This window comes from Pelobates fuscus, chromosome 8 (assembly GCF_036172605.1).
Source record: "Pelobates fuscus isolate aPelFus1 chromosome 8, aPelFus1.pri, whole genome shotgun sequence".
Lineage (NCBI taxonomy): Eukaryota > Metazoa > Chordata > Amphibia > Anura > Pelobatidae > Pelobates > Pelobates fuscus.
The window spans coordinates 161,175,608-161,201,987 of record NC_086324.1 but is presented as its reverse complement, the minus strand read 5'-3'; the positions used below and the strand labels follow the sequence as shown (position 1 = coordinate 161,201,987).

At 38.9% G+C, this 26,380-nt stretch overlaps 2 protein-coding genes across 2 annotated transcripts in view; one reads left to right on the top strand and one right to left on the bottom strand.

The window, feature by feature from the left end:
• Positions 1–16,194, top strand: part of LOC134570961 (deoxyribonuclease-1-like) — a 19,117-nt gene extending 2,923 nt beyond the window's left edge. The window contains exons 2-9 of the mRNA XM_063428985.1: positions 4,886–5,023; positions 5,536–5,624; positions 7,711–7,797; positions 9,734–9,849; positions 11,018–11,130; positions 12,432–12,586; positions 13,347–13,443; positions 15,339–16,194. Of these exons, the coding sequence (XP_063285055.1) occupies positions 4,886–5,023; positions 5,536–5,624; positions 7,711–7,797; positions 9,734–9,849; positions 11,018–11,130; positions 12,432–12,586; positions 13,347–13,443; positions 15,339–15,392 (849 nt within the window). The 3' untranslated portion in view covers positions 15,393–16,194. The remainder of the gene's footprint in view (positions 1–4,885; positions 5,024–5,535; positions 5,625–7,710; positions 7,798–9,733; positions 9,850–11,017; positions 11,131–12,431; positions 12,587–13,346; positions 13,444–15,338) is intronic.
• A 2,331-nt stretch (positions 16,195–18,525) lies between these two features.
• ECI1 (enoyl-CoA delta isomerase 1) lies at positions 18,526–25,619 on the bottom strand. The gene is made up of 7 exons (XM_063430571.1): positions 25,481–25,619; positions 23,671–23,775; positions 21,160–21,287; positions 20,657–20,803; positions 20,273–20,394; positions 19,548–19,726; positions 18,526–19,051 (listed from the first exon to the last, which is right to left on the bottom strand). The coding sequence occupies exons 1-7, from the start codon at positions 25,533–25,535 to the stop codon at positions 18,885–18,887; spliced, it is 903 nt and encodes a 300-aa protein (XP_063286641.1). The 5' UTR covers positions 25,536–25,619; the 3' UTR covers positions 18,526–18,884.
• Between the last annotated feature and the right edge of the window lie 761 nt (positions 25,620–26,380).

Here is a 26,380-nt window from a genome sequence, read left to right as displayed (position 1 = left end):
GATTCATTACAAGCAGCTTACTCTTCAAGCCCAGCACGCTTACACCTCAAGCCTAGTGACCCCACACCAGCATAACCCTTTACTACACACACTAGGCATATTTACAGTTAAGCCTCTAAATGTTTAGCATAATCACTAGCGATAGCTCCACAACCAACATGCAGATATTTTTAGGCAACTGCCAATCAATCTACCTCCTAATAGCAACACCTTACATTATAGCATTAACCATATCTTATCCTGCTCTGTCTAATCGTGTAACTCATCTTTCCTGTTCAGCAACATAGAACAACACCTAGAGAAGCGACATTATTATATACAAAATTGTGCTATACCCACTAATGCCTAACTACTGTCATGCTATGTTGAAAAATGCTTACCTTACCTGTTGTGGCATTGTAAGCCAGATTTGAATTTTCTATGCACAAATAAAATAAAGAATTAAAAAAAAAAAAAGAAAAAAAATATTTTCAATCAATTAACAAAATGATGTAGCACACATCGTAGTATTTACTCTCTTGCATTCTAATTTCATTGGGGCCTGATTAGTAAACAATTACCATTTATTCCCTATAATTACCCCTAGATAAAATCTGCAAAGGCTGTCTGTGAAATATGATATATAAAGAAGCTACCAATTAGACCGCCAAGGAGTTAGAACACCTGGGGCCTAGCATGAAAGGTACTGACATGAAATATTTAGGGGGAAAAAAACCTGAACTGAACTTAATGCCCCTCACCGTTACGCTCTGCAGGGTTTATTCACAAAGTTAATTGTTGTGAATAGCAAAATTGTGTTCATATAAGCCAAGCTGGGACTATTTTTTCCAAATCAGCTATTTCGGCCTACGTTTCGGAAAATTTAATTTCACGAAATTTGACTGGTTAGTAAATAAACTTTTTTTTTTTTTTTTATTGAATGGAAGAGTATATCGTACAATATAACTATTTCTACATAGGAGGATTTTGAAACCTCAACCTGAAAAGCAAGAAAAATTATTTATTGCCGCATATTTATATTGTGTTTGTAGGGAGTTTCCTGTAATTCTGGATTGTTGTTTGTACACCCTTAAAGGAAGACTCTGAGCACCGTAATCATACCCATACACCCCCCTGCCCCTCCCCCTATTGTAAGTAGTCATACCATTTTAGAATGATGTGACTTCTTAAGAGGTATCTCCCAGGCACCGCTCGTCACCTCCACCACTTCAGAGGTTCAGACAGAGAGTCAGAAGTTATGTGTCTAAGCTAAGCCAAAGTTCTTGGCTCAACGACTGAGAGTGATAAGTTGACTGCTCAGCCAATGAGCTAGCTCTGTACTGCAGGGCCTAATTTAGGCTAACAAATGCTCCTGCTTAGGTAGTTTATTCTTAATGTATGAAGTAGTAGAGGTGAACCCCAATTAAGAAGTCAAACCATTTTAAAGCAGTTTGAATACTTACAATCCGGGGTCTCCAACGCACTGCTGACACCATAATCGCTATAGCATGTGGCAGTGGTTATGGTGCTTGGAGTGTTCATTAAAGCCCCATTTTTAATATATGTGAGGATTTATTTGCCAATCAGTTGTGTTATGTAAATATGTAACCAACATGTAAAATGTAAGGCAAACTAGAGATCATGTAACAATAATTCCAAACTATAGTATCTGACACATTTTTAGAAAACAATGCAAAGGATTTAGGCCTACTGCAAAAAATAATACCAGAATCATCTCTGTAAGGAGTAGCTAGTCATAGATAAAGCTGATACAATTGCCCTAGACTATCAGTCTCGATACCAGGGATAGCTAGCCAGGTTACCATAAGATTAATTATTACTATTTTATTATTTATATAGCGCCAGCAAACTCCTTGCCGTCGTACAATGGGATTAATATCTGTGAAATTAACAGAAAATATAAAAATAAATCATTCACTGTGTTTGATTTGCACATATTTTTCGTGAAATCATTTTTTTTAAATCGGTGAATAAATTGGTGAGTATCCAATTTTCTATTTGGAGAACAAGACGCTCCTGTGTCCGACAAGCAATAGCCGCACCCTCGAGTCCCATGGAGTCTTCTTTTATTTCTCTTACCTGCCATTCACCAACCATTCTTTTTTTGGCCCAAAATGGATCCCGAGGTGGACTCAAAACTGAAGCAGATGTTCAATAATGGCCTCTCCATCCAACCTGCAGAGGTGGAGGAGATGTGGTGAGGGATGGTTGAAAACAGGCACATTTGTGCATAAGATGCACACTCTCCTCATCCTCCTGCCATGTTGGTAAAGTGTCATCGGGGTCAAGAAATATGTCCCTCACAGCCAGACTGTGTGCTCCAGCTGTCAGCATTATGGTCCAATCTTCACATCAACGGTGGGATTTAAGTGCAGAATCCAGTGTTATAAAAACATACATTTTCATATATAACATTGGTGTCTTACGTTCACAGTTTAGATTTTGGGCCCTCTCAGTCACCAAAAATGCTTATATATACCTCTAATCCAGTTGACAAACAGTCCCTTGGCCTTTGTGAGATCACCAGAACTGACAATCTCCTGGCCAATCCAACGGTTCCTACTGATAAGCACTGAGAAGCATGGTGTATGCTGTCCCCACATCTGCATTGAGCTCTCTCGACTGCCCAGAGTTGATAGAAAAGTGCTGATTCCTCTTGAATTCGTCATTTTTATATAATAAGACAAACGGCATAGACAGTTAATTGCTATAGCACTTCAAGGAGCTGAAGTGCTTAAATGGATTGGAGTGTTCCTTTAAGTAGAATGTCCATAAACACAAGTCCAGAAATAGTAACTAGTGTTTTCCTTTAATTTTGGGCTGAATTTGTGGCCAGTCATGTAATGCTGTCACGAGATGTCAACGTAAAATATGTATCTTGACGGCTAGTGATTAGACAAGCTGATGGCCTGTAAGCAGAGTAATTACGGGTCTTAATAAATATGCAAACGTTCAAGTATCTGTCAAAGGGAAGACATGATTCAATAACCCTACATGATTAAAAAACAACACACCCTTCAGTTAGATAATATCTATTTTACGTACAAGGTTAATTTTAGCTTGAATCATTCTTCAAACAAAAACATATTCGCCTTGATGCTAGCTGAATCAAGCTTATCTTGAGTCATCATGCCATCATTCAAACTTAAGTCAAGCCTAAATTTAGCATTTCAAAATTAACAGCCACAGGACAATGGACATAAACATTTGTAAACCTGCCTTTTCTGATTGGCTAAAAAAGAAAACACATATATACCAATATGTCAAGGTACGACCAGGACAACAAGTTGGGCAGTTACTTTGCTGTTTGCGTATACACAGGAATTAAAGTGGAGCTAAATTCTAAAAGTTGAGCAGTCACTATGGAAACCAACTGAATGTTCCTGCTGATTGCACCACTTCTAGAATTTTGTCTAATCTGGAAAAAGCAGCTTAGTTGGGTGATTTTTCCAATTCAGCTATTTTTGCCAAGCATTTACACTGATCAGCCACAACCTTAAAAAACACTAACAGCACTGAGTAACATTGATTATATCATTACAATGGCATCTGTCCAGGTGTGGGATATAAGACAGTACGTGAACAGTCATATCTTAAATTTCATGTGCTAGAAGCAGGAGAAACGGGCAAGCGAAAAGATCTAAATGACTTTGACAAGGTCCAAATAGTGATGGCTAGATGACTGGGTCAGAGAATCTCCAAAACATCAAGTCTTGTGGTATCTACCAGGTATCCAGTGGTTAGTACCTACCATAAGTGGTGCAAGGAAGGACAACTGGTTAACAAGTGTCAGGGTCATGGGTACCAAAGGCTCATTGATTCACATAGGGAGCTAAGGCTAGCCTGTCTGGTCCGATCACACAGAAGAGCTACTGTAGCTCAAATTTGCTGAAAAACGTAATGCTGACCAGTGCATCGCAGTTTGCTGAGCATGGGATTGCATAGCTGCAGACAGGTCAGAGTGCCCATGATGACACCTGTCCACTGTCGAAAGTACCTTCAATGGGGACGTGAGTGTCAGAACTGGATCATGGAGCAATGGAAGAAGTTTGCCTGGTCTGATGAATCATATTTTCTTTTAGATCAGGTGGATGGCCGGGTGCATGTGCATCATTTACGTAGGGAAGAGATGGCATCAGGATGCACTATGGGAAGATGGCAGGCAGGCGGAGGCAGTGTTATGCTGTTATGTTCTGTCGGGAAACCTTGGGTCCTGGCATTCATGTGGATGTTATTCTGACACGTACTACCTACCTAGAGCTTGTTGCAGACCATGTACACCCATTCATGGCAATGGTGTTCCCTGATGGTAGTGGTGGCCTCTTTCAGCAGGATAATGCACTTTGCCACATTGCAAAACTTGTTCAGGAATTGTTTGAGGAACAAGACAAAGAGTTCAAAGTGTTGCCTTGGCCTCCTAATTTCCTAGATCTCAATCCGATTGAGCATCTGTGAGATGTTCTAGAACAACAAATCAGATCCAAACAAGCCTCACATCACAACCTGCAGGACTTAAAGGATGTGCTGCTAATGTCTTTGCCAGATACTACAGGACACATTTAGAATTCTCGTGAAGTCCATGCCTCCAACGCATCAGAGCTGTTTTGAGAGCACGAGGGGACCTACACGATATTAGGAAAGGTTTTAATGTTGTGGCTGATCAGTGTACAATTAGCTAGAATAAATTTTTTATATAACTTAAGTCTTGACATTACAAATTTAAAAAGAAAAAAAATAAAGAAAAAAGCCTATTGTTATGAAGTAAAATCTCAACAGAAATTCAGAAAACCTAAAAGAGAAATATGGTTTTCATTAAAAATAGTTTCATGCCTAATGATACTGATTTGAAAGGTCAAATGTCTGACCTGTGCGTTTTGTTACAGAGATGTTGTGGTTAGTCTTTATGGTGTCGCTGGCTCTCTCCCTGAAAGCGGTTCCAGCTTTGAAGATTGGAGCATTTAACATCCAGTCTTTTGGAGACTCAAAAATGAAGAATTCGGCAGTAGCTCCAATAATGCTAAAGGTAAATCAATTATTTATGCATGTCAAGCTGGGGACTTTGGGCTTGTTGTGGATAGTCATGATTTCTGTGCCCAAAAAGGACTTCATAAAGTCCATCTTGAGATAGGCAGGTGATGAAGCAGTCCTTTTTGTGTTTCCACTGTGGGGAGTGTTATCGTGTTTGGTCTCACCATAATCTTTTTGGTACCTAGTCGCATGTTCTTAGAGCGACTTCAATTTCCTGACCAGAACCAGCGCCATGCTGGTGAGACCCGCAATCCTGAAACCTCAGTCCATGGTTGCTTCTGGTCACTGATCACTTGGGTTCATAGCCCATGCTTTGTTTTTTAAAAAGAAAATTGGTGTTTAAAATACTGTCCAGTGTCCATTGTCTCTGCAGACATGCAGACTAAAACACAATGCCTGTCTGTGCTCATTTGCATATCAAACTGGGGACTCTGGGATAATTGTGGGAACATCAATTTGAGGAAAAGCAGATCAAAGAGGGCATTAACTCTCACATTGTACTTACAGATATTGCCTCGTTATGATATCGTCTTAATTCAGGAAGTCAGGGACACTGATCTAAGTGCAGTCATAACACTCATGGATGAGCTCAATGGGTAAGTAAAGATTTGAAATAATAATAATAATTAGCTCCCCCAGCTACCATGGAGTCGACTATATCGAGATCAATCCGACTACCAGTCAGTGATAATGAAATACATCGACAAGATCCACACGTCAAACATCACTCATGGAGAATGTCATGCTGCTGTGTCCTATATACAGAAATTCTTCCGGGAGACATTCTTGTCAATCACCTGCTTCATAGAACCTTGACCCAATTTGCAGTAACAGAACAGAATTATCAGACATTCTTTCACATGAGATGCTCATAATATTAAATGGGATACTATTATACATGGACTTATAATGTAATTAGGTATTACCATAAACACTACACTTCAGTATGAGAGTCCGTGCAACCTGAGCACTAATGCTCTTAGACTATCGATTGCTGTCCACGTTGGATATATTTAGTCTAAATAATGAGGAAGTTCTGTCATGTTGAGCGATATCACACTGATTCCAGCATTCCATCGTACAAAAACCAGATAACTATGGACTGGCAGTATAATAAGAATAAAAGAGATTAGACGCAAGAGACCGAATAAAGGACAAAAATACAGAGGGTTTTATAGTAGCGACATGATTATAAATGGGGGAACAAGAAATTAGAAATCAGTTAGTCAATGAAAACATGCTTTAAAACATTTTTGCATATCACATAAAGCAAATTAAAATTGCGTAATACAGGTTTATAAAAAAAATGAGGAAGTAGACACTCCCCGTCATCTCCTTCAAACAGTAAAATTATAGAGCATTAGATGTTAATATTTATTGAGGGATGTTAATATTTGTTTTATACTACACTGATTATGCTACTTGGTATTGTGCTTTTGTGAAAGCTTTAACCAATTTTATTACAAGACACGGAGGCTCACATTATGCATTTTTCTTTCGTTACTTAATTAAAGCTGCAAAGAGAATTAATAAATGAACGGAAAAAGATTTAAAATTTGCATCAACTGGCATACAACGGTTAGCCAATCAGTTTACAAAGCAGTTTGTAGATATCGTAGACAACGTTCCAAAGTCCTCTTTCTTTGCAACCGAAACAGGTTACTAATCAAACAGTGGTAAAATAATCTAACAAACGATGAATAACTCGAATTAAGAATAATAAGTAACTCAGAATATGAGGAAAACAGAAATTGGACACAATGAAGCTAGATGAAAATTATCTACATTTTCATATGTCCAAGCAGAATTACATTATGGACACAATAAAATAAAATTAGCAAAATTATATCAACCGTTGAGGTAAAGATATTGACTAAATTATGAAATTAACTAGATATATACTAGACTTCAAAAATTACTATAGATAATAATCATGAAACATGTATAATACATACAATAAATACCTATAAGAAATAATAATGTAAATATAAACAAAAGGGAGGGAAGAAAAATACGGTGGGATAATACTCGCCTCCATGTTTTTAATAAAATCAGGACTTTACATCATTTATTAGTAAAATCAATTAATTTTATCACAAGACGTGGAGGCTCATATTATGCTCGTTTAAAGGAAGAAATGTGTTGAATTGGCTTAAGATAAAAAATATTTAAAAGTAGATTCGTTAGTTAGACCAATCAGCAAATTTCATAATATCTTCCAATTTCCTCCTGATGTAAAAAAAAAAAAATTTAGGCCACTGCTTCACAAGCAAAAAGTAAACCGATCTGATTGTGCTCTATAAGTAATAAAATAATAATAATAATAATAATAACCAAAGACAGAAATGTCAATCCCGGCCAAATCCAAAGACCATTTGACCCAGTGAGCAAGTGTTACAGTTGAAATGGTTTGTGAGATTTTTGAAAAGACAGAAAAAGATGGGGAAATTCAGGATTCCGAACAGACGGAAGTAGAATGTTGGTATTTCTTTAGACACAGAACTGGATATAGGGAAGCTTGTTGAAGGAAAGCAGGAGAAAATACTAAAGAAATGGTGGTTTTGGTTCTACGTGAGATATCAAAACGAACATAATACTTTCTTCAGTGTCTTTAAAAAAATCAAGACTTGATGTTATGTTTTAATAAAATCTAATAATATCTCTCTCTTTTGGTGGGCGCAGCCTGGGATCTGGAGATGTATATTCGCACGTGGTCAGTGACACCTTAGGACGAGACACCTATACAGAGCGATACCTATTTGTTTACAGGTAAGAAACAAGAGACAGCTTCCTCTAAGGTGTTAACACTGGCCAATAAAATACGAGGAGGCCAAGCTTTACACAAATGCTTAAACCTGATTGGCAGCTATGCTTCCGGTTCACCTGGCCTTAAATTTGAAATGCACTTTGAATTCACCCTGTGATTTTCTTTTATAAAAAAATGCAGATTCAAATATAAATTATCCTTGTTACATTCACCTGGTGGTCAATCAGACAGCAGGTCCTATCACTTCCTAGTTTAGTTAACTCAGTGGAAGTAAACTCAAGAGTCAGCAATTGCTCAGACCACCTGCCCTGCATTGGGAAGTCTCTGATTGCACAGCCACAGAAAGTCTGGGCGGGGATAGTACGGGACGGCTTGCAGAGATCTGCAGCTTTTGCAAAATATTTTTAGAATATACTCACAACATAAATATACCTAATTAAATCCATGCATGTTTTCATTGGGGTTATATCTACTAAACAGTGATGTTTATTTTTTATTTAAGCAGTGGAATATCCTTTTAATTACACACAAGCTCTATCTCAAGGCCGGTGCTTCCTATAGGCGTCTTAGGCAGTCCCTAAGTTCCCCTTAGGAGAGGAGAGACCACCAGGGGAGGAGGAGGGGGAGAGGAGAGACCACTAATGCAAAGGGTAGGGAGAGGAGAGACAACTAATGTAAAGAGGGGTAGAGAGACCAGAGGAGAGCAGAGACCACTAATGGGGAGGGAGAGAAGAGAGATCACTAATGGAAAGGGGGGGGAGGAGAGTAGAGACCACTGAGGGACAGGGGAGGAGAGAACACTAAGGTGCAGGAGAGAGCTCTATTGGACACACGGGAGAGCTTTATAGGACAGGGGGTAGGAGAGAGCACCAAGGGACAGGGGGGACAGGGGGGAGGGAGCTCTAAGGGATGGGAGGGGAGAGCACCAAGGGACAGGAAGGGAGAGCACTAAGGGACAGTGGGGCAGGGGAGAGCACTAAGGGACAGGAGGGAAGAGCTCTAAGTGACAGGAGGGGAGACCTCTAAGTGACAGGAGGGGAGAGCAGTAAGGGACAAGAGGGGAGAGAGGCTGAGGAAGGGGGGAAAGCGAAGCATTAAGGGTCTGGTAGGACCCCTATCCTACCCCACAAACTCTCTCTTTCACACTACACACACAATGCTTCCCTATACATACACAGAAACACACAATGCATCCCTACACACACAGAAACACACCATGCTTCCCTTACACACAGAGAAACATACACTGCATCAATTACACACATACACACAATGCAGCCCTTATACACAAAGACAATGCATCTCTTGCACACATACACATAAGCGCACAATGCATCCCTTACACACACACATACACACAAACACACATAGCTTCTCTTACACACACACAGAAACACAATGCATCTCTTACACACACGCTCAATGCACCCCTGACAGACACACACACTGCATCCCTTACACATACACACACAGATTCACACAATGCATCCCTTAAACACAACCAGAAACACACAATACATCCCTTACACACAAACACACACTGCTTTCTATCCCTTACACAAAAACACACTGCTTCCACTACACACACACACACACTGCATCACCTACACAAACTGGTATCCCTATATACTACATTCCATAAGCACACACATTAGATCCGCTACAATAACACATCCGCTACACACTCCACTCCCTGTGAGCGAACTCATGGGTGGAACATGTAGGTGGATTTATGGGTGGGCCACCTGGGGGCCCAGACCTTGAGCTGTGTAAGGGGCCCAAAAAAATGGAGCTGCTTCATGTTCATATGGGTGGGTCATTGTGATGTCATATAGTGGGGGCAAATTATTCTTTTGCCTAGGGCGGCAAAAATCCTTGCACCGGCCCTGCTCTATTTGCATGATGTGTCCAAACCTCTAATCTATATTTCAATTCTAGGAATGACAAAGTTTCTGTGGAAGACTCTTATCACTTCCATGATCACAACATGTACACCGGAGAGGACACCTTTAGCAGGGAGCCATTTGTGGTCATGTTCAACGCCCCGGGAACAGGTGAGAGACATAGGATTTAACTTGCTTCCTTACAGTTAGACTGCAAGGTGACACATACCGGAAGAAGCTAAGTATGTCTTATTAGTCTGAAGTCATCTCATCCTCTGCTGTGTACTGTGTGCATTATTTATACCGATTCACACATAGCCCAGTGACTAGGATGCCAGCAGCTGATTATATTTCAATCAATGAAACTGTTAACTTCTTTCCCTCCCCGCACCTCACTAACCCACAATTCTTCTAACTACCTACTGCCGGCCCTCGTTTCCCATTACATGAAATAGATCCTACCTTTACCTCTTGGGTAAATATACCAATCTACTTAGAATGTAAGATTGTTTAAAGGGTTAGTCCAACCCAAAAAACTGTCTTTTAAGAAACTCTTATGGCTGCCTCATCATTATATGTCGTAACGTAGAGGGCCTTTACCCTGTGCACCCCTATAGGATCAGTCCTGCCTATAAGGTGTCCATCAATGTAAAGATATAGGTCAAGGCCAGTTCGGAACTTAGAAAGGCATATCCATTATTGGTCCAAAATTGGTGGTCTTTTCTTGGGAAAAGACTCTTTATACTTGTGTGAAATAACAAACTGGCACAACATACTATTAAACAATTTCTCTTTTCTCTACATTCATTCAGATTAGTAAGACACCTATGAATTACAATATTCTAATAAAACAGACTAGTTGAGAGATAAAAGAGGTAAATCTAGACGTGTGCACCACTTTAATATAAATGTTTTACTATAAATGTGTATGATTGATACAAATATCCAATGACTTCTCACTTGTATTTATTGCAGCGTTACACCGGAATAAAAAGCCGAACACAAAGATTGTAAAATGCTTCATAACAAATGTGTTATTTTGTTTTCTTTCTATTTTATTTTTTACCTTTTTATTTAACATCAAATAGCCATTGCTGAGAGTGGGACAATTTTACCTTACGTAGCTATCTTCCCAAAGTTCTGTAAGGCTCATATGGAATATTAAATAGCTTTTGCTTTGTAAAATCATATTCTTGTTTTGTAACTTGACGCAACCATCAAATTGCACAGTGGACAATGTTAGTTGAAGTTCTGCAGCGAGAGAGAGATGGCTATTATTTGAAGTCGTGTCTACATTTACCCAACATTAAGCTGTGGTGTCTGTGTCTTTTTCCTATAGCTATCGGAAGTTTTGTGTTAGTCCCATTACATGCTGCCCCTAAAGACGCCGTGCGTGAGATAGACGCGTTATTCGATGTCTACGAAGACGTGCAGAACAAATGGGAGACAGATGTAAGTTTTGACATTACAACAGGGAAACGTCTTGTAGATTTGTGGACATGTTTCTTGGGTGAGAGCACAGAGATTATGATGTTTGTAGGACCGGTAGTAGATCGTTAGCTCCGGTTGTGCTGACATAAAATGTAAAACTTAATGTGAAGGATTTTATGATGTTTTCCTTTCTCAAAAACACATTACTCAGGCCACATGTATTTACAAGTTATAGAGCAGGGAAGACCAGGGGTAGAACAGCATCTCTGTGATGCTTTGGCTCAGACAGGGACCTGGAACTTTGAGGGGGCCTTCGCTCAGCGGGCAGGGAGATCAAAATTCTCACTTTAACGATTAACCCTGTTAGATGCAGTCAGCACCCAAGTGAAACTGGAGAGTTAGTTATAATAATGTCTGCTGGATGCTGCTTAAGAAGTCACCAACAATCCATTCCTTTAGAACATTGAAAGACTCTCTCTGTTTTTTTTTATTTTTTGTTTTGCATTACTAATATAAACTTTTTAAAATGCTCTACCTATTATGTGCCTGTACACACTTACACTTATATTATATATAGTTAATACATTGCTAAACATAAATACACACACCAGTCAATTCATACTGGGTAAGTTTATTCAAATAAGCTCAACAAAGAACCACATTGTTGCCTCAATTCCACTTTATACATGGACTCCTACCCAGAATCCCTTACAGTAGTGAGAGCACTGTTAAAGTGAGATTTCTGTCGGGAAAGCAAGTCTTCTGGCTTGATTGGTGTGTGTATTTGTGTTATTGGTGTGTAGCAATGTATTAACTATCCACTTTCTTTATGTCTAAGGGGTTTTCATCCACACTTTTCCCCCCACCACAACTCTGTTGGAATGTATATATATATATATATATATATATATATATATATAAAAAGTTATCATACCTTGTACTCAGGCTTCACTGTTGTATAACCGGGTGCATCACCAGGGCTCCAGTATCCAGGCAATTGAAATGGTTGGCTGCACTCACGGATTTTTCTTAAAACTTAACTTTTATTTAATTATATAAGAGCAGATCAGCGTTTCAGTCCCTCTTGTGGATGATCCTGATGAAAGTCCACAAGAGGGACTGAAACGTTGATCTGCTCTTATATAATTAAATAAAAGTTACGTTTTAAGAAAAATCCGTGAGTGCAGCCAACCATTTCAATTGCCTATATATATATATATATATATATATATATATATATATATATATATATAAAATTATTAATTATTTTTTTTACAAGTGAATGTAAAGGGTTATAATTGAATTACTTTAATCCTTTGCAGAACATAATTTTCCTAGGAGATTTTAATGCCGCCTGCAGCTACGTGTCCTCGTCTGATTGGTCTAATATCCGTCTCCGTAATGAAGATGTCTTCTCCTGGCTCATCGAGGACTCAGTGGATACGACTGTGGGAGCGTCAGACTGTGCATACGACAGGTAAAGGCCAGCTGCTATGAGGGGGCTCATTCTTAGTGAGGATAGAGATGCTGAAGAGAGCTATGATATAGCGTTCTATAAAGAGCTAACATGCAGACAAATTCAGAACCAGAACATTGGGATCAAAATTAAACAATACCTGTCCCTCCACTCCAAAATTCCTCAACTAAGCTACCCTCTATATGCTGTAGCTGTTGTGATATAGAGCAGGAGAACTTCTCAGTAAAAAGACCTCCTGTTCATGTCTGTCCATCAGTTAGTAAATGTATAGATGTCTACACTGTGAATTGATTGACAGGAGAGGAGAGAGTGGTTATCTCATTAATTCTACTAGCTCAAGTCAAAAATGAAATATTTTCCTCTTTAATTTAATGTAAAGTAGTGTCCCCCCCGTGACAAGTACATTTTCAGTCTTCACGGGGCATTATCTCAGAGGTAGTGTAATTCATTTTGCTATAAAAACATGGGTCACTTCAATGGAAGAACTACCTCTGGTGCAATCCACTTTAAGTTTTTGGTAGCGAGGACCTCTAAATAGTGAAGTTTATTGGAGCGTTCTAATGTAGAAGATGAAATAGACTGTGTGTTAATGGCATTGAGTACCCAGAAAATGAGAATTCTGGTTCTCAAGATATTCAATAGCCCCTACATTCAGAAAACAGAAACAAACATTAAGAAAAAGGTGACAGATGTGTTCAAATGTAATAGTAGTATAATTTAGCTCTGCATAGTTATTCTGAATATTACATTTCTTTTTCAGGATCGTAGTTAGTGGCTCTGACTTACAGGAGGCAATAGTTCCGAACTCCGCCAAAGTATACAACTTTCAGAAAAAGCACAAAATGACAACAGAGGAAGTGAGTATATAGCTATATGTGTAAAAATGTCTATTAACTATGTTGATGTACAGCTTTTCTTTACGGGACACTTATAATATTTAAAAAAAATGTAGACCTGGATCAGGAAAAGTAACTTTAGCACTGAATACAAAATAAATAAAATAACTATTTTTATTTTTTAAAATTCTTTATTTTTGTTGTGCATAACAAAATAACACACAGGCCGACAATGCCACGATAGCAGAGTCTAGCATATAAAAGTTACATAGTAAGACGTTGTTGCGGCATGCATATCATTTACATTTTTTTTGTTTAGATGAGAGGAGAATAAGCAGAATATATTTATAAAAATGAAGCGGTACAGAAAGCACAATTCTAACCGACTATGCAGTGAGAGAAGTTAACTTGCTATAAGCCAGAATTGTTCAGTGTATGCTAAGTGTAACTAGCACTGGGTGTGGCGGGCAGCTCGATGCTAATGCTCATGTATGGTACACCAACCAAATTAGTGAAGACAGATCCTATCTGTAGCCAGGCATGCAGGGCTAAAATCTGATAAGATAATTAAATTTATATAAACTTAGCCTATCACACTGCGAACGATTAAAACCCAAATGAAAACAAAGAAAAAACCCTCCGGCCCCAAACAACGATGGTCTCCTCTTTTGATGCCACATTGAGCCGGCTGTGTCCAGCCCGAGGGACAGATCTTCAGGCTCGTCTCCTTGCACGCCACAGACCTTGCTGAGCGGGGACCTAAGGCTGTATGCAGCTTGTGGGAGATCTTCCATGTATTAGCTGAGGCACAGGTATGTGACGGCTGCTGGAGGCGCATGCACATTAGACCTCTTCATAGTAAAGCATTAAAAATGCTTTTCAATGCTTTCCTATGGGGATTTTAGCGACGCTGGAGGTCCTCACACAGCGTGAGGATGTCCAGCGACGCTATAGCACATAGTAGACAGGCACTAGGGGAGGACGTAACCCTGCAAGGTAATTATTGCAGTTTATAAAAAACTGCACTAATTACATTTGCAGGGTTAAGGGTAGTGGGAGTTGGCACCAGACCACTCCAATGGGCAGAAGTGGTCTGGGTGCCTGGAGTGTCCCTTTAAGCACCTCACACCAGGTCGTTTGCCGATGGACATCCAGTGGGGACCGGGATAACCCCCACCGGTCCAAAAGGGGGGGGAGCTAACGGGGTTATAATCGGCTTGTGGTGAGATGTAGGCCTTGAGTCAGGAGAGTGGCCGTCTCTCCCAGTCAACAGGCCCTCACTCTCAGGAGGCTGTATGTGTGAGTATCTAACGCTCTCAGGCGCTTCAGGCTGTCAATATGTGTGGCTGCTGGCACTAAGATTATTTAGCAGACTTAATTGAGTGTCATGTGGCAGGATGAACGCGGATTATCCTCAAGGTAAATTCGAGGTAGCAGGAGCAACTAGAAAGCACGTCCTGCCATCTTAGGTGCTTGGCCCTGCCCCTAAAATAACTATTTAACAATAATATTAATATTTTTTAAATGGCTTAGTGGAACATAAGATATTTTAAAAATAGGGTTTACTCTGCGTGCTAGACTCACTTTTTCTGTACCAGGTATAAAAGAAAATGCAATCACACACAAGCAGCTAATGCAAGCAATTAACAGAGAAGGAGATGTAAAATTCTAAATTAAACACAGTGCCATGAACACTCGTTTTCAGGAAGTGTGCAGGGAGGCTGTTTGAGTCTCAGCCAGGGGAAGTGTGACTAGAGCTACATAAAAGTGATTTTACTCCTAAATGGCAGAGAATTGAGCAATGAGGCTGCAGCGACACCATAACCACTTTATTAAGCTAAAGTTATTTTTGCTTTGACTGCCCATTGATGTATAATGATTCTACGTGAACACAAACAAAATCTATATATTTGCAGGCTTTAGCTTTGAGTGATCATTTCCCTGTGGAGGTGGATCTGAAGTGTGCTTGAGGTAGGATTTCCAAATTCGACAAGAAGAAGGACAGAATGTACCCTCCCAACATGGTGATTTCAGCTGCATTTGCCCCGTGTGATGTCAGGAATATACCTTGCATGCAGCTATCAGTCTTCGTATCCGAAAATTCATATACAGTACTCATCTTCCTTATATGTGAATATACTAAACACCTACACACACCACCACTACATTTTTATATACACCCTTATAAATACACAAAGTGTACATAATATAGATTATTTATCATTTAAAAGTTGTTAGATACTATGAATGTGTTTCAGAAATTAGATGGAACCTTGGTCCGGTCTTTCTGTGACCTCAAAGGCATTAAGGGCAAAATGACAACCCTGGCGTTAAGATGGACATAGACTAATGATGCATGGTTTGAAAAATCTTATTTTTATTTCTATGTTCCTTGGCTCCCTCAATCAAATCAGCAAGGGACGATACTGATTGTACCCTTGATAATATAAAGACTGGACTTCTACTCTCTATCAATGAGGATACTTTTTGATAGGATGAAATTGTTGTTGTTGTTTTTAAACTTGCAACACTGACAAATGTAGATTTTGGTGAAAAAGTGCTGTAATGGATTGAATATATTTCTTAGCACCAGGATTTTCTGAAAATTAAATTCTAACAAGAGTAGCAATCACCATCAATAGAACCATCACAGGCTTCCCAAAATCATTTGTCGTATGATTTTTACCATTCTTAGAGGCAATCCATTCAAATCCAAATATCAGAACTGTAATTTTTTTTTCTCCAGATTTTTATAGTGGAAAATTTTGAAATTAATTTCAGATAATTCTCTTTTAAATCATCCGAATTAGAGGTCCTTAAAATTATCCGACCTAAACTTCAACACACCTTCATTCCCTAATTTAAATTTCATTGGTCTGTGGATTAACATAAATACATTCCTGACAGATATTGATCAATGTCTCTTAAACCGGCTCTGCCACATGAGCACTCTCATGGTAAATTTTAGACGAATCGCAATATGCCTCCCAGTACTTTTATCGCTCTAATCTTAAACTCAGTCACTTACCACAACATGGCAAGCCAAACCTCCTGTAGTGAGCACACATCTCTGCTGAAAGAACCAATCACTTACGGATACACATGGCTAGATCTTGATCTTTTAAATTCTACATTTTAAATTGGATGCAGACACTACATTACAAAGCTGCTCATCTCTTTAAATGTGCCATTTCCCCCTTTAATTCCAAAAAGTGAAACATGAAATTACTTTTTATATCTTTTTTTTTTTTTAGAATATATGATTATACGTACTCCATCCCTATATCCCCTGCAATTTCTTTTAATTTTTAAAAAGGAAATCATGTTTTTTTATCTTTATGCTTTGTTGTCCTATTCTCAGTAGGAATATTATAGGCAAATTGAAAATAAAATAAAACTATATAAAAATAGAGTAAGTATATGCGTGCCCGGTTTGTCAGCTCCGAGGGGACTGGGATGACCCCCGCCAGTCCGGGTGGGGGGTGCGTGAGTGTAGCGGGCCACGTGTGGGGCCAGGCCGCAACGAGATCGGCCGCCTCTCATCCAGCCTGGGCCCGGTAGGCCGCAGCAGGATCCCTGGGCTCGCGTTGCTGAGAATGGTCCAGAAAGGGTTAATATTGCTTGCCCGGGATCCCCTGACCATGAATATGTCGAAATTTGTGCAGATGTGTTCCAGTTTCAGGCTTATTAAGGTTAATTCCAGCATTTAGTGTAGGAGCTCAAGCTGCATGTGTCTGATCAGCTTGGTGGTCAGGTTCCGCCCCCTCGTCCTTACGGGTTTAAAGAGGTAAAGCCTCCTCTGTTGCCGTACCAGTATCTAGATGTAAACAGGTGGTAATAATCCGAATGATATTACATTTTATGCAAAATATTTATATTTAATAAATGGCCATGATGTAAATTTATCTTTCACTATAAACAATTTTAGCAACATGTGCAAATGTATAGTAAAATATGTGTATAGAGTTAAGAGTTCATCCCATAAATGTTCACAATATATCATTTTGAAACGGCTGTATTAATTTAGGTTTAGCCTATATGTGATATGCTGGGTCAGAATGTTTGATCATTGTTAAAATAAAATGTGGCTTCTTATGTCGAAAAGCATATTACTGTGTCCCTTACCTTGAACTTTGTATACAAGTGCAACAACTATAGTTATTTGCTATGTTTAGTATATATATATGTTTAGTATATATAACCCAGAATCACTTACAGGGTTATTCACTATAGTAAGTCAGCTATGCCTCCAGTTTGGCTACTCTGGCCTTAAAGGGTTACTATAACACATTTGAGAGAGGGGACCTCTCTGGTGTAATATGCACTATTGGCACTGCGCTGTAAAACCTGTAATAAAAGATTTTACTTACCTGAAATCCAGCGCCATGCAATGCTCCCAGTGCTGCTTTTACGCTCCCCCACCTGACGTCGCTGTGCCCGTGCGCAGTCCAATAAATTGGCTTCTCATAGGGAAGCCTGTGATTGGATCTATTTGCAGGCTCAGATCTCATACGCGTGCTCTGGGCCAGCGAGGGGAGGGTGGGAGGGTTTCTTTTAAAAAAATAAAATAAAAAAAAATAAAGAAGCTACGGAGGAGGAGGGAAGATGCATCTTCTCCTCGCAGGCACTCTGCCTGAAAAGCAGTGCAGACAAAAGTAAAAATATGTTCAAGTTGTGTTATCAAAAAAAGCCCACTTAAGAGTGGAGAACCAACGTTGCAATTAAATAAACATTCAAGCAGGGCTTTTACAATGACAATGCAGTGATTGGATCATTTAATTCCAGGCGGGTAATACATAATCCACCCTTTGAGCTAGATAATGCGTGTTCATGCACAATCCACCTTCAAAACACACAGAAAGTTAGATATGTACTATTTTTAAACTTTATGAGAACTGTTCATGGAGACAGACGTTTTCAATAGGCTGTGTTTGTTGTTTAAATTTCCACATTTGGCATATTAGGAGTAAATCCAGAGCTTGATCAAGGTTGCCAGTGAAATGGACACATTCTGAACAGTTGCTGTAAGCTTTCAGTAATTAAGTATGAAATAAAACCAAACACTCAGCGACGTGTTTAGCGAATAACTGATAACATAAAAACTGTAAATGTACAATATATTTATTCATCACAAATTATTAAGTTCATTGTTATTAATGACATAAGTGTGTGTTTGACGATACCTGTGTACTCAAAGATCAAACATAGAAAACAGGTCGCGCTAGGAGCAACCTATAGTACATATCTTTAAGGCTCCAGGTCATTTGTCTAAATAGAATTAGAAATTTAAAGTAGGAGGTTAGCATATGGAAGACAAAAGATCCAATTTTTTAACAGCAGGAACTGATGCAGAAAAAGCCACAGTGGTAAAAGGTTGAGGATTCTGTTCTTGCTCACATCATACGTTTTTATTTTGCAATGGACAATTTGGGTTTTCTACAGTGCTGCCTGCCTTTTGCAGATTACTGCTTTTTCTGTTTCAGTCTGTCCATGTATGCCTGCAGAGATTTCTGGATAGAGTCCCTTGTGATAAAGCTAACAAAGTTGTTGATATCGGCTTCCCTTTGGCTCACCAGCTTCTCTACGTACTGCTTCCGCATCATAGACTTTGTGAGCTGCCTGGCATGGTCTGTGAATGAAGCATAATGTTTCACACATTACAGTCTGTAATATTGCTAAACGTTTGGAAACGCTGGTGTATATTATAAGGCTTTAAAGAGAGAGAAAGTGAGGCACAGACAAACAGATACCGACAACCACAATAATACGCCCTAGGTGAAGATCTTTTCAGAGAAACAGGAGAGACAGAAAAAAAAGGCTCCTTTATAGAGGGGGTATTAATAATCAGAGCATTAAGGTCAACATGACCAAGAAAACAAAATAGAATAGAATAAAACTTAAAAAAAAAAAAAAAAGCCCTCCTCCCCAACACTTGAAGGTCACTTAGAGTTCATTAAACTAATTATCCAAGTTAGACCAGCTTGCCTATAACTAAAATGGTGGAGTTAAACTTCATTACTTTGTACAGAAATAAATATGAGATAAGTGATTGTCTTTAGGGCTGCAAATCCCCAACATAGAATACAGGTAACCGTTTTCATTCTAGACCTTTCTACAATAATTACCTGGAACCTTAAGCCATTGAGTCACAACGGCAGCTGCGGCACTCTCTACTTTATCTTCTGGTACCAACTGATCCACAAGACCTATCTTCAGCGCCTCTGGGGCAGGAAACATCTGTCCCAGCTGGAGAGATTGCTCGGTCATGCGATTACCAATTACGTTTGACATAACATCTTTGAACCTGTCAGTAGCAGGAGAAGATTAATTACATCAGCATAGCTCGTGCAAATGAACGAGAAAGAAGTTAACAGCTTGACCATGCCCAAAGTCTGCGTTCAAGGACAGAGGGTTTGGATACGATGCCTCTGGTGGATAGAGGTGGAGATGTGTTAAATCGTATGGATTTAAAATGCAACGTTTTCAGATATAGCTTGCTGCAACCATAACAATTTCAACAAATGACAGCCATTATGGTACTTGAGGTGATCATTTAAGAAGTAATTAATTATGCATTTTTCTAAGCATGTTGGATGAGGCTAAAAAGGTGTGTGGATGTCAAGCCCCCATTAAACTGCTCTGCAAATAATTGGTCACATTTAACACCAAATTCATATGAATTTTCACAGTGATTTCAATTTTTGTTTTGCATGAAGTTCACAAATTTAGATGCACTGCTTTGCAGTCCCCAGCTGTACCACACCTGTTATGATTTAAAGAAAATAAATAACCAGAGTATAAATATTCTTGTAGCGCAATTAGTACTAAAACAATTTGTTTTATGCCCTACCAAAATGGTGCGACTATACCAAGCTGCGTCTCGTTCAAGCCGATTGCAAACTTTGGGCTGTCTGCCATGATTCGATAGTCACAACACATTGCCATGAGGCAGCCTCCAGCAGGACTGGAACCCTGAGAGACAGAGAATAATAATTATCTTTAAAATAAAGTAAAATTAATTATAAGAAAGAGAGAGAAAAGGGAATGGGGAACATAAAACTTCTTATTTGTTAATATCATGTAAAAAAACGCTCTTCGTGATTGTTCATTATAATTTAAACATTTCTGAGAATTTCCAGAATTTAGATTTACAAGGAGCATTGGCTCAAAATTAGTACCGGTGTCCTGACTGCAATCCCAACATGCTTTGCTAGTACCAGAGAGGATTACTTGCATTAATGGCTGCTACTGTCATCATGTTGGATCCGTACAGTTTTATCCAGAATTCTTGCAGAGCTCTCCAGAAAGCGGCACAGTGCTCTGCACTTTTACCGCACATTTCAGTGATGTCAAGACCCGCAGAAAAAATTTTGGGAACAACCTAAACAATGGATGGAACAAAAATGATTTAGTAAGTGAATTTAAAAAAGAAAAAAAAAGCAACAGAACACAGAACTATTGTGTTTGGAGTTAAAAAACAAAACAAAACAAAACAAAAACCCTAAAAAAAAACAAACACACTTAGTTTTTCATTTGTATTTCGTACTCGAGCACAGATACTGAACGACAGCTCAGTGATACTGAAAATGTTCCTGTATATTCCAGTTACAATATCACTAAGCATACTGAATGTCCACAGAATATTATTTTATTAATTTATTACTCCTTTTGTTTTCTTATTACTTGCGTATTACAAATTGTTAGAGCACAGGGCAAAGTAACAGTTGTTACACATACAGAGGTCAGGATAACTCCTCGACAGCCGCGGTCCATCTCCAGTTTTTCTAAGGTTATGGAAAATTCTGTTAGAAACTCCAAACTCATGCTGTTGACTGGAGGGCTTTTCATTTTTACAACTGCCACCCCTGAGAAAAGAGAGAGAGAATAAAAAAAAGAATACAAAGCAATATTATAGCGTACGCAGGCCTTATCAGCATGAGAGCAGATCAGGGGAGCGTAGGATGCTGCCTTTGATCACTAGGGCACATCACCTTAGTCAGAAACCTGATATAGGCCTGCCGCAGTGCGGCATGTAGTCATACATTACATGCTGTCAATGGAAAGCATACAGGACTATGGGCCTAGGACGTAAAGCAAGTTGCTAAATGTTTAAACACGGATCTTTAGATTTAGTGTCTGTGTGAACTAGAGAGGAAAAAAAGAAAGAAAGAAGAGGACAAATATATACGTGTACACACAAATAAGATGAACAAGTCCTTCACTGTGGGTCATACGTTATAGCATCCAATGAGTCTCTACTGGGATATAGCTTTGTTATTAAAATAATTAGGGGTTTATTTACTAAACATGTGAAATGTGATGAACTGAATCGAAAATCGCAGCAGAGTTAGTGATTTCTTCTAGTTTGTCCTGCAATTTTACACTTTCTGGTAAATTCACAGTTTAGTATACAAGGCTAATTGTCCCCATTAGAAAACAGACTTTTTAATTTTGGGGGGGACTGTGTGTGTGTGTGTGTGTGTGTGGGGGGGGGGGGGGGGGGGGGGGGGACTGCCTGCATCACTGGAGCAGAAAAGGGTCTTTTTTAAAGAATGCACCTGATAAGAGTTATCCATGAGAAAACGTTCTCACTAGCGTAGTATGGGAAATAAACATTCTGCTTTGTTGCAAATTGTAAACCAAACTGCAAAACTTGTGTAACAGAATGAAATAAGTTGCTAAGTCTGCAAGTCACTATTTCGTTTTCAATTTACCAATAATCATAAATCTCACAAAACAGTTTTACTAAAATTCTAAATATTTTTTTAGAATTCTTTATTTTTTTGTTGTGTAAGAGGTTACAAGCAAGCAATGAATGCCACAACAGCGTCAATAAGTACTTCATAGACAATGACAGAAAAAAAGACAAAACGATACATGGCATCAATATACTGCTCAATTTGTGTGTATAAACAAGTTGAACAGGGCTCTTAAGCAAGCTGTCTTCCAGACAAGGCAGAGGATCATGCGCCTTCCCCGCCTCCAGTATGGTCGAAGGCCACTGAGAAGCCTAGCACGGGCTATATCCACCAAACACAGGCAAATGTCGGCACAAAAGTTCCACAGAGCATTCCTCTGCCAATTTAGCAGGATTAGTGCCAAACTTATAATGGTAATGTCCAGTATATGGCTTAAAATTTAGATTTCCCTGAGGAGCACTGACCACATGCGTCTGGCTCGGTCGGCCATCAAGCCACACCCCCCCATAAAAATTTTCTTTTTAATTTTTTTTAAAGGAGAAATGTGTACAATTGCATAAACATTTTTCAATACATTTTGTGTGCATATATTTCTATGTATCTAATGAACACCCTTTTCACCCTTGATCTGAGATACTGTTAATGGATCTAGCCAGTACTTTTTTTGAGGGAGTTTGGGACATACTAATAAATGTGTTAAACTTGTTTAATAAAACGTGATTACTATAAACAAGGATCTTCTAATTAGTGCTAGTAATTATCGTCAGAAAAAAAAAAAAAAGCACTGATCATAGCTTTCCACGTGAGGAATTTCCTTGTTAAAAATAATCTCTCTCACTCTTGGTTGTTTGTTCGGTCAACAAATACTGTGTAAATGCAGATTCTGCAACATAAAAGCCTTATTATATTCTGAGAGAGATTATGAAACCAGCTGAACTATCTGGTTGTTAAGCAATGTCAGCTATTATTAACCTTCGCTGGTACGATCATTAAATCACTAATAGCTAGCCTCTCAAACTGGGCCTTAAATAATTATTGTCTTAGACCAGTCGACTGCACTCATACTGGATATTCTGGATATTTATTTTAAGAATGAATGCTACCTAATCCACAGTGTAAATACAAAATGGGTTTACTCAATAAATGGGAGGTTTTCGTGAACGGACAAAGTAAAGATGTTGCTAAAATTTTATTATTTTTTTTTCTATTACAATTTTTGCTTTAGTTAAAGGAACACTAACGCTAACACTAGTAATCCTAATGCTATGGTGCCCTACTTCGCCCAGTCCCCTCCCCCCCCCAGAAAAAAAGTTTAATTTACCTTGCCTCCGCGCAGCCGTCCGGCCTCAATGGTTGAGATCATCAAGCTTGATGATCTCTGCCAATCAAACGCTTTTTCCATGGAAAAGCATTGGGAGACTAGCGCGCCTGCAGAACAGCAATGTTTTCACTTGCAGTTAAAAGTAGGGGGGGGGGACTGGCATCCAGACCTTCTGGATGCTTTTAGTGTCCATTTAAGTCATCGTTCCCACCCCCCATATAGTCTCACCTGTTGCTTCATCCAACTCCACAAGAATTTTGTTGTTACTAAAGTTTCGTCGGCTGCAACAATGCTGCCATGCCCCTATACTTGTGGTGCGGGCATGAAGTGTACCTGGGTAAATTACAAATTTGAAAACAATTAGAAATTTCTTGCAGATACCGCTAGATACAGGATGGTGGGAAATGTTACTGCAATAAAGTGATAAAAAATGCATTTATTTTTAAACATCACAACAACAAAGAGGAAAAAATATTCTCTCTCTTTCTCTCTCTCTCTATATATATATATAAATAAAAATGTCCCAGTCAGAGTGAAGTGTTCACGGTCTTTTATGCTGCAACCAAAGCATCTTTATCAATGAAGTCCCCTGAGTATTCCCCTTTCTGCCAATGTAACACCATGAGACTGCACCAGCATAAGCAAGTTGTCAGGTGCTGTGCCAAAGACTGATTTTATATACCGTACATACATTCCGTCATACTGCTGTAATAAATTAACCTTGGATATGATACCACTGGAAACTCCATTGGACAGCATGTTTCAATAGAAAAACAACTACGGTATATAAATAAGTGCATATATAAACTGTAAGCTTGTTTGAGCAGGGTTCTCTTCAACCTATCGTTCCTGTAAGTTTTCTTGTAATTGTCCTATTTATAGTTAAATCCCCCTCCTATAATATTGTAAAGCGCTACGGAATCTGTTGGCGCTATATAAATGGCAATAATAATAATAAATTTCATGTGTGGGATAAACACAGACAATCTGGAAACCTTAAAAGGACATTGTAGGTGCTCTAACTAATCTCATTGAAGTGGCTGTAGTATGATGAAAATGGTTATAGTGCCGACAGTGTCCCTTTAATTAACATGTCTCCTGGTGTGCTTTGCCTGCTATCTTTTCCAGCTCTTGCACTGCTTCTAGAGACCAATGGGCAGTACATGAAAAGCTCAGCCATGTAGTATGTAGCAACCATATGCTGCAGTAGTGCAAGCAGCTGATTAAAGGAATACTCTAAGCACTATGGTCACTTCAGTGATGATGGTGCCTGGAGTCTGTATGTCTGGCGTATCACTATGATTATGCATAATTAGGGTGTCATCAGAGTTTGGGGCTGGCTAATGTCTATTCTGTGGAACTTTTTTTGCACAGATAGTCATCGGCTGAGAGTCACCTGCCAAAAAATGGCGATGGCGGCGATTTCTGTGGCTCTGCAAAAAACAGGCACCACGTCAATGGACCTACAGGAAACATTGTGTTGCCTCATTACCGGGCCAGGGTACCCCCGGCACCATGACCACAACACCAGTTATCAGGATTGGAAAAACGTTTTAATTAACGATTTTCCTAATTGCACCGTATGCGCCCTACAGTGACGGGCTCTAATTTGGTGATATTTTAATATATAAAATACATTTTAATTCTCTGGAGATAGGATACGTTTAGCCTGGACAGGTACTGGTTTAAATGTAAAATACTTTATATAAACACACCAAGTATTATACTGTATAGAGAGAAAGCAGTGACTGTATAATGTAATGTAACTTTATTAGTCCCTCTCTCTCTCTCTATCCCCCCATGTTGGAGCCAGCCAGGTCCCCCATGTTGGAGCCATGTTGGCTGTGTTGGGTTGGGGGGTAGGACATGACATTGAGAGCAGGGCAGAGGCGCGCGGGAGCACCATAGAGTTGTGGCGGACTGGGTAGGAGGAGGGGGGGTAGGGCGGCCCATTGCCTCGCGCCAGTGTCGCGGGGGAAGTGTGAGCGCGCGGAGTGTGGCGGGGTGGGAGGCTCAGGGCGGGAAGTCAGTCACGCACCTGCTAGCAGCCGGGCGGGAGCAGCCGAGCTCCTCAGTAATGTCACAGCCGCCATCTTGGGGGAACTTTTTTTTTTTTTCTTTCTCCCTCTGAGTCGGGTTACAGACAGACAAGTTCTGAGTCCTGGCAGGGGTTCGCTCAGTAACAGTAAACATAGAAAGAGCGACCCCTGGCGGCCGGGGAGGGGAATTACACGGAAATTATTATTATTATTATTATACCTCCAAATAAATTATTATTATTATACCTCCAAATAAATTATTATTATTATTATTATATTATACCTCCAAATAAATTATTATTAGTATTATTATATTATACCTCTCAATAAATTATTATTATACCTAATTATTATACCTCTCAATAAATTATTATTATAACTCATTATTATACCTCTCAATAAATTATCATTATTATATTATACTTCTCAATAAATTATTATTATTATAACTCATTATTATACCTCTCAATAAATTATAAAGTATTACAACAACACTCCATTACATATGTATAGGTATATTTATAGATATGACACGCCTCCAACACACAAAAATAAAATAAATATACACGTAATTTGTGTTACATATGTATGTGGGCTAAGCCTTATATAAATAATAACATAATAATAATAATAATAATAATAAGCCTTCTAAATTACTCTAATACACATTACTCTGGGTAAATGTGTATTATAGCGTATTTTATTATTTGCCGTTCCGTTTAGGTGCGATTTTAGCAAAATAACTAACTCATATAGTATTTATCTTACCTAGAATGTGGTGGTAAAGGTGTATTTTAGTATTTGGAGTCAGTTATTTTGCTCATTGTGCCACTTAATCACACCTGAACGAAACGGCAAATAATAAAATACACTAAATACACTTTCACCTTTCCTTGGTG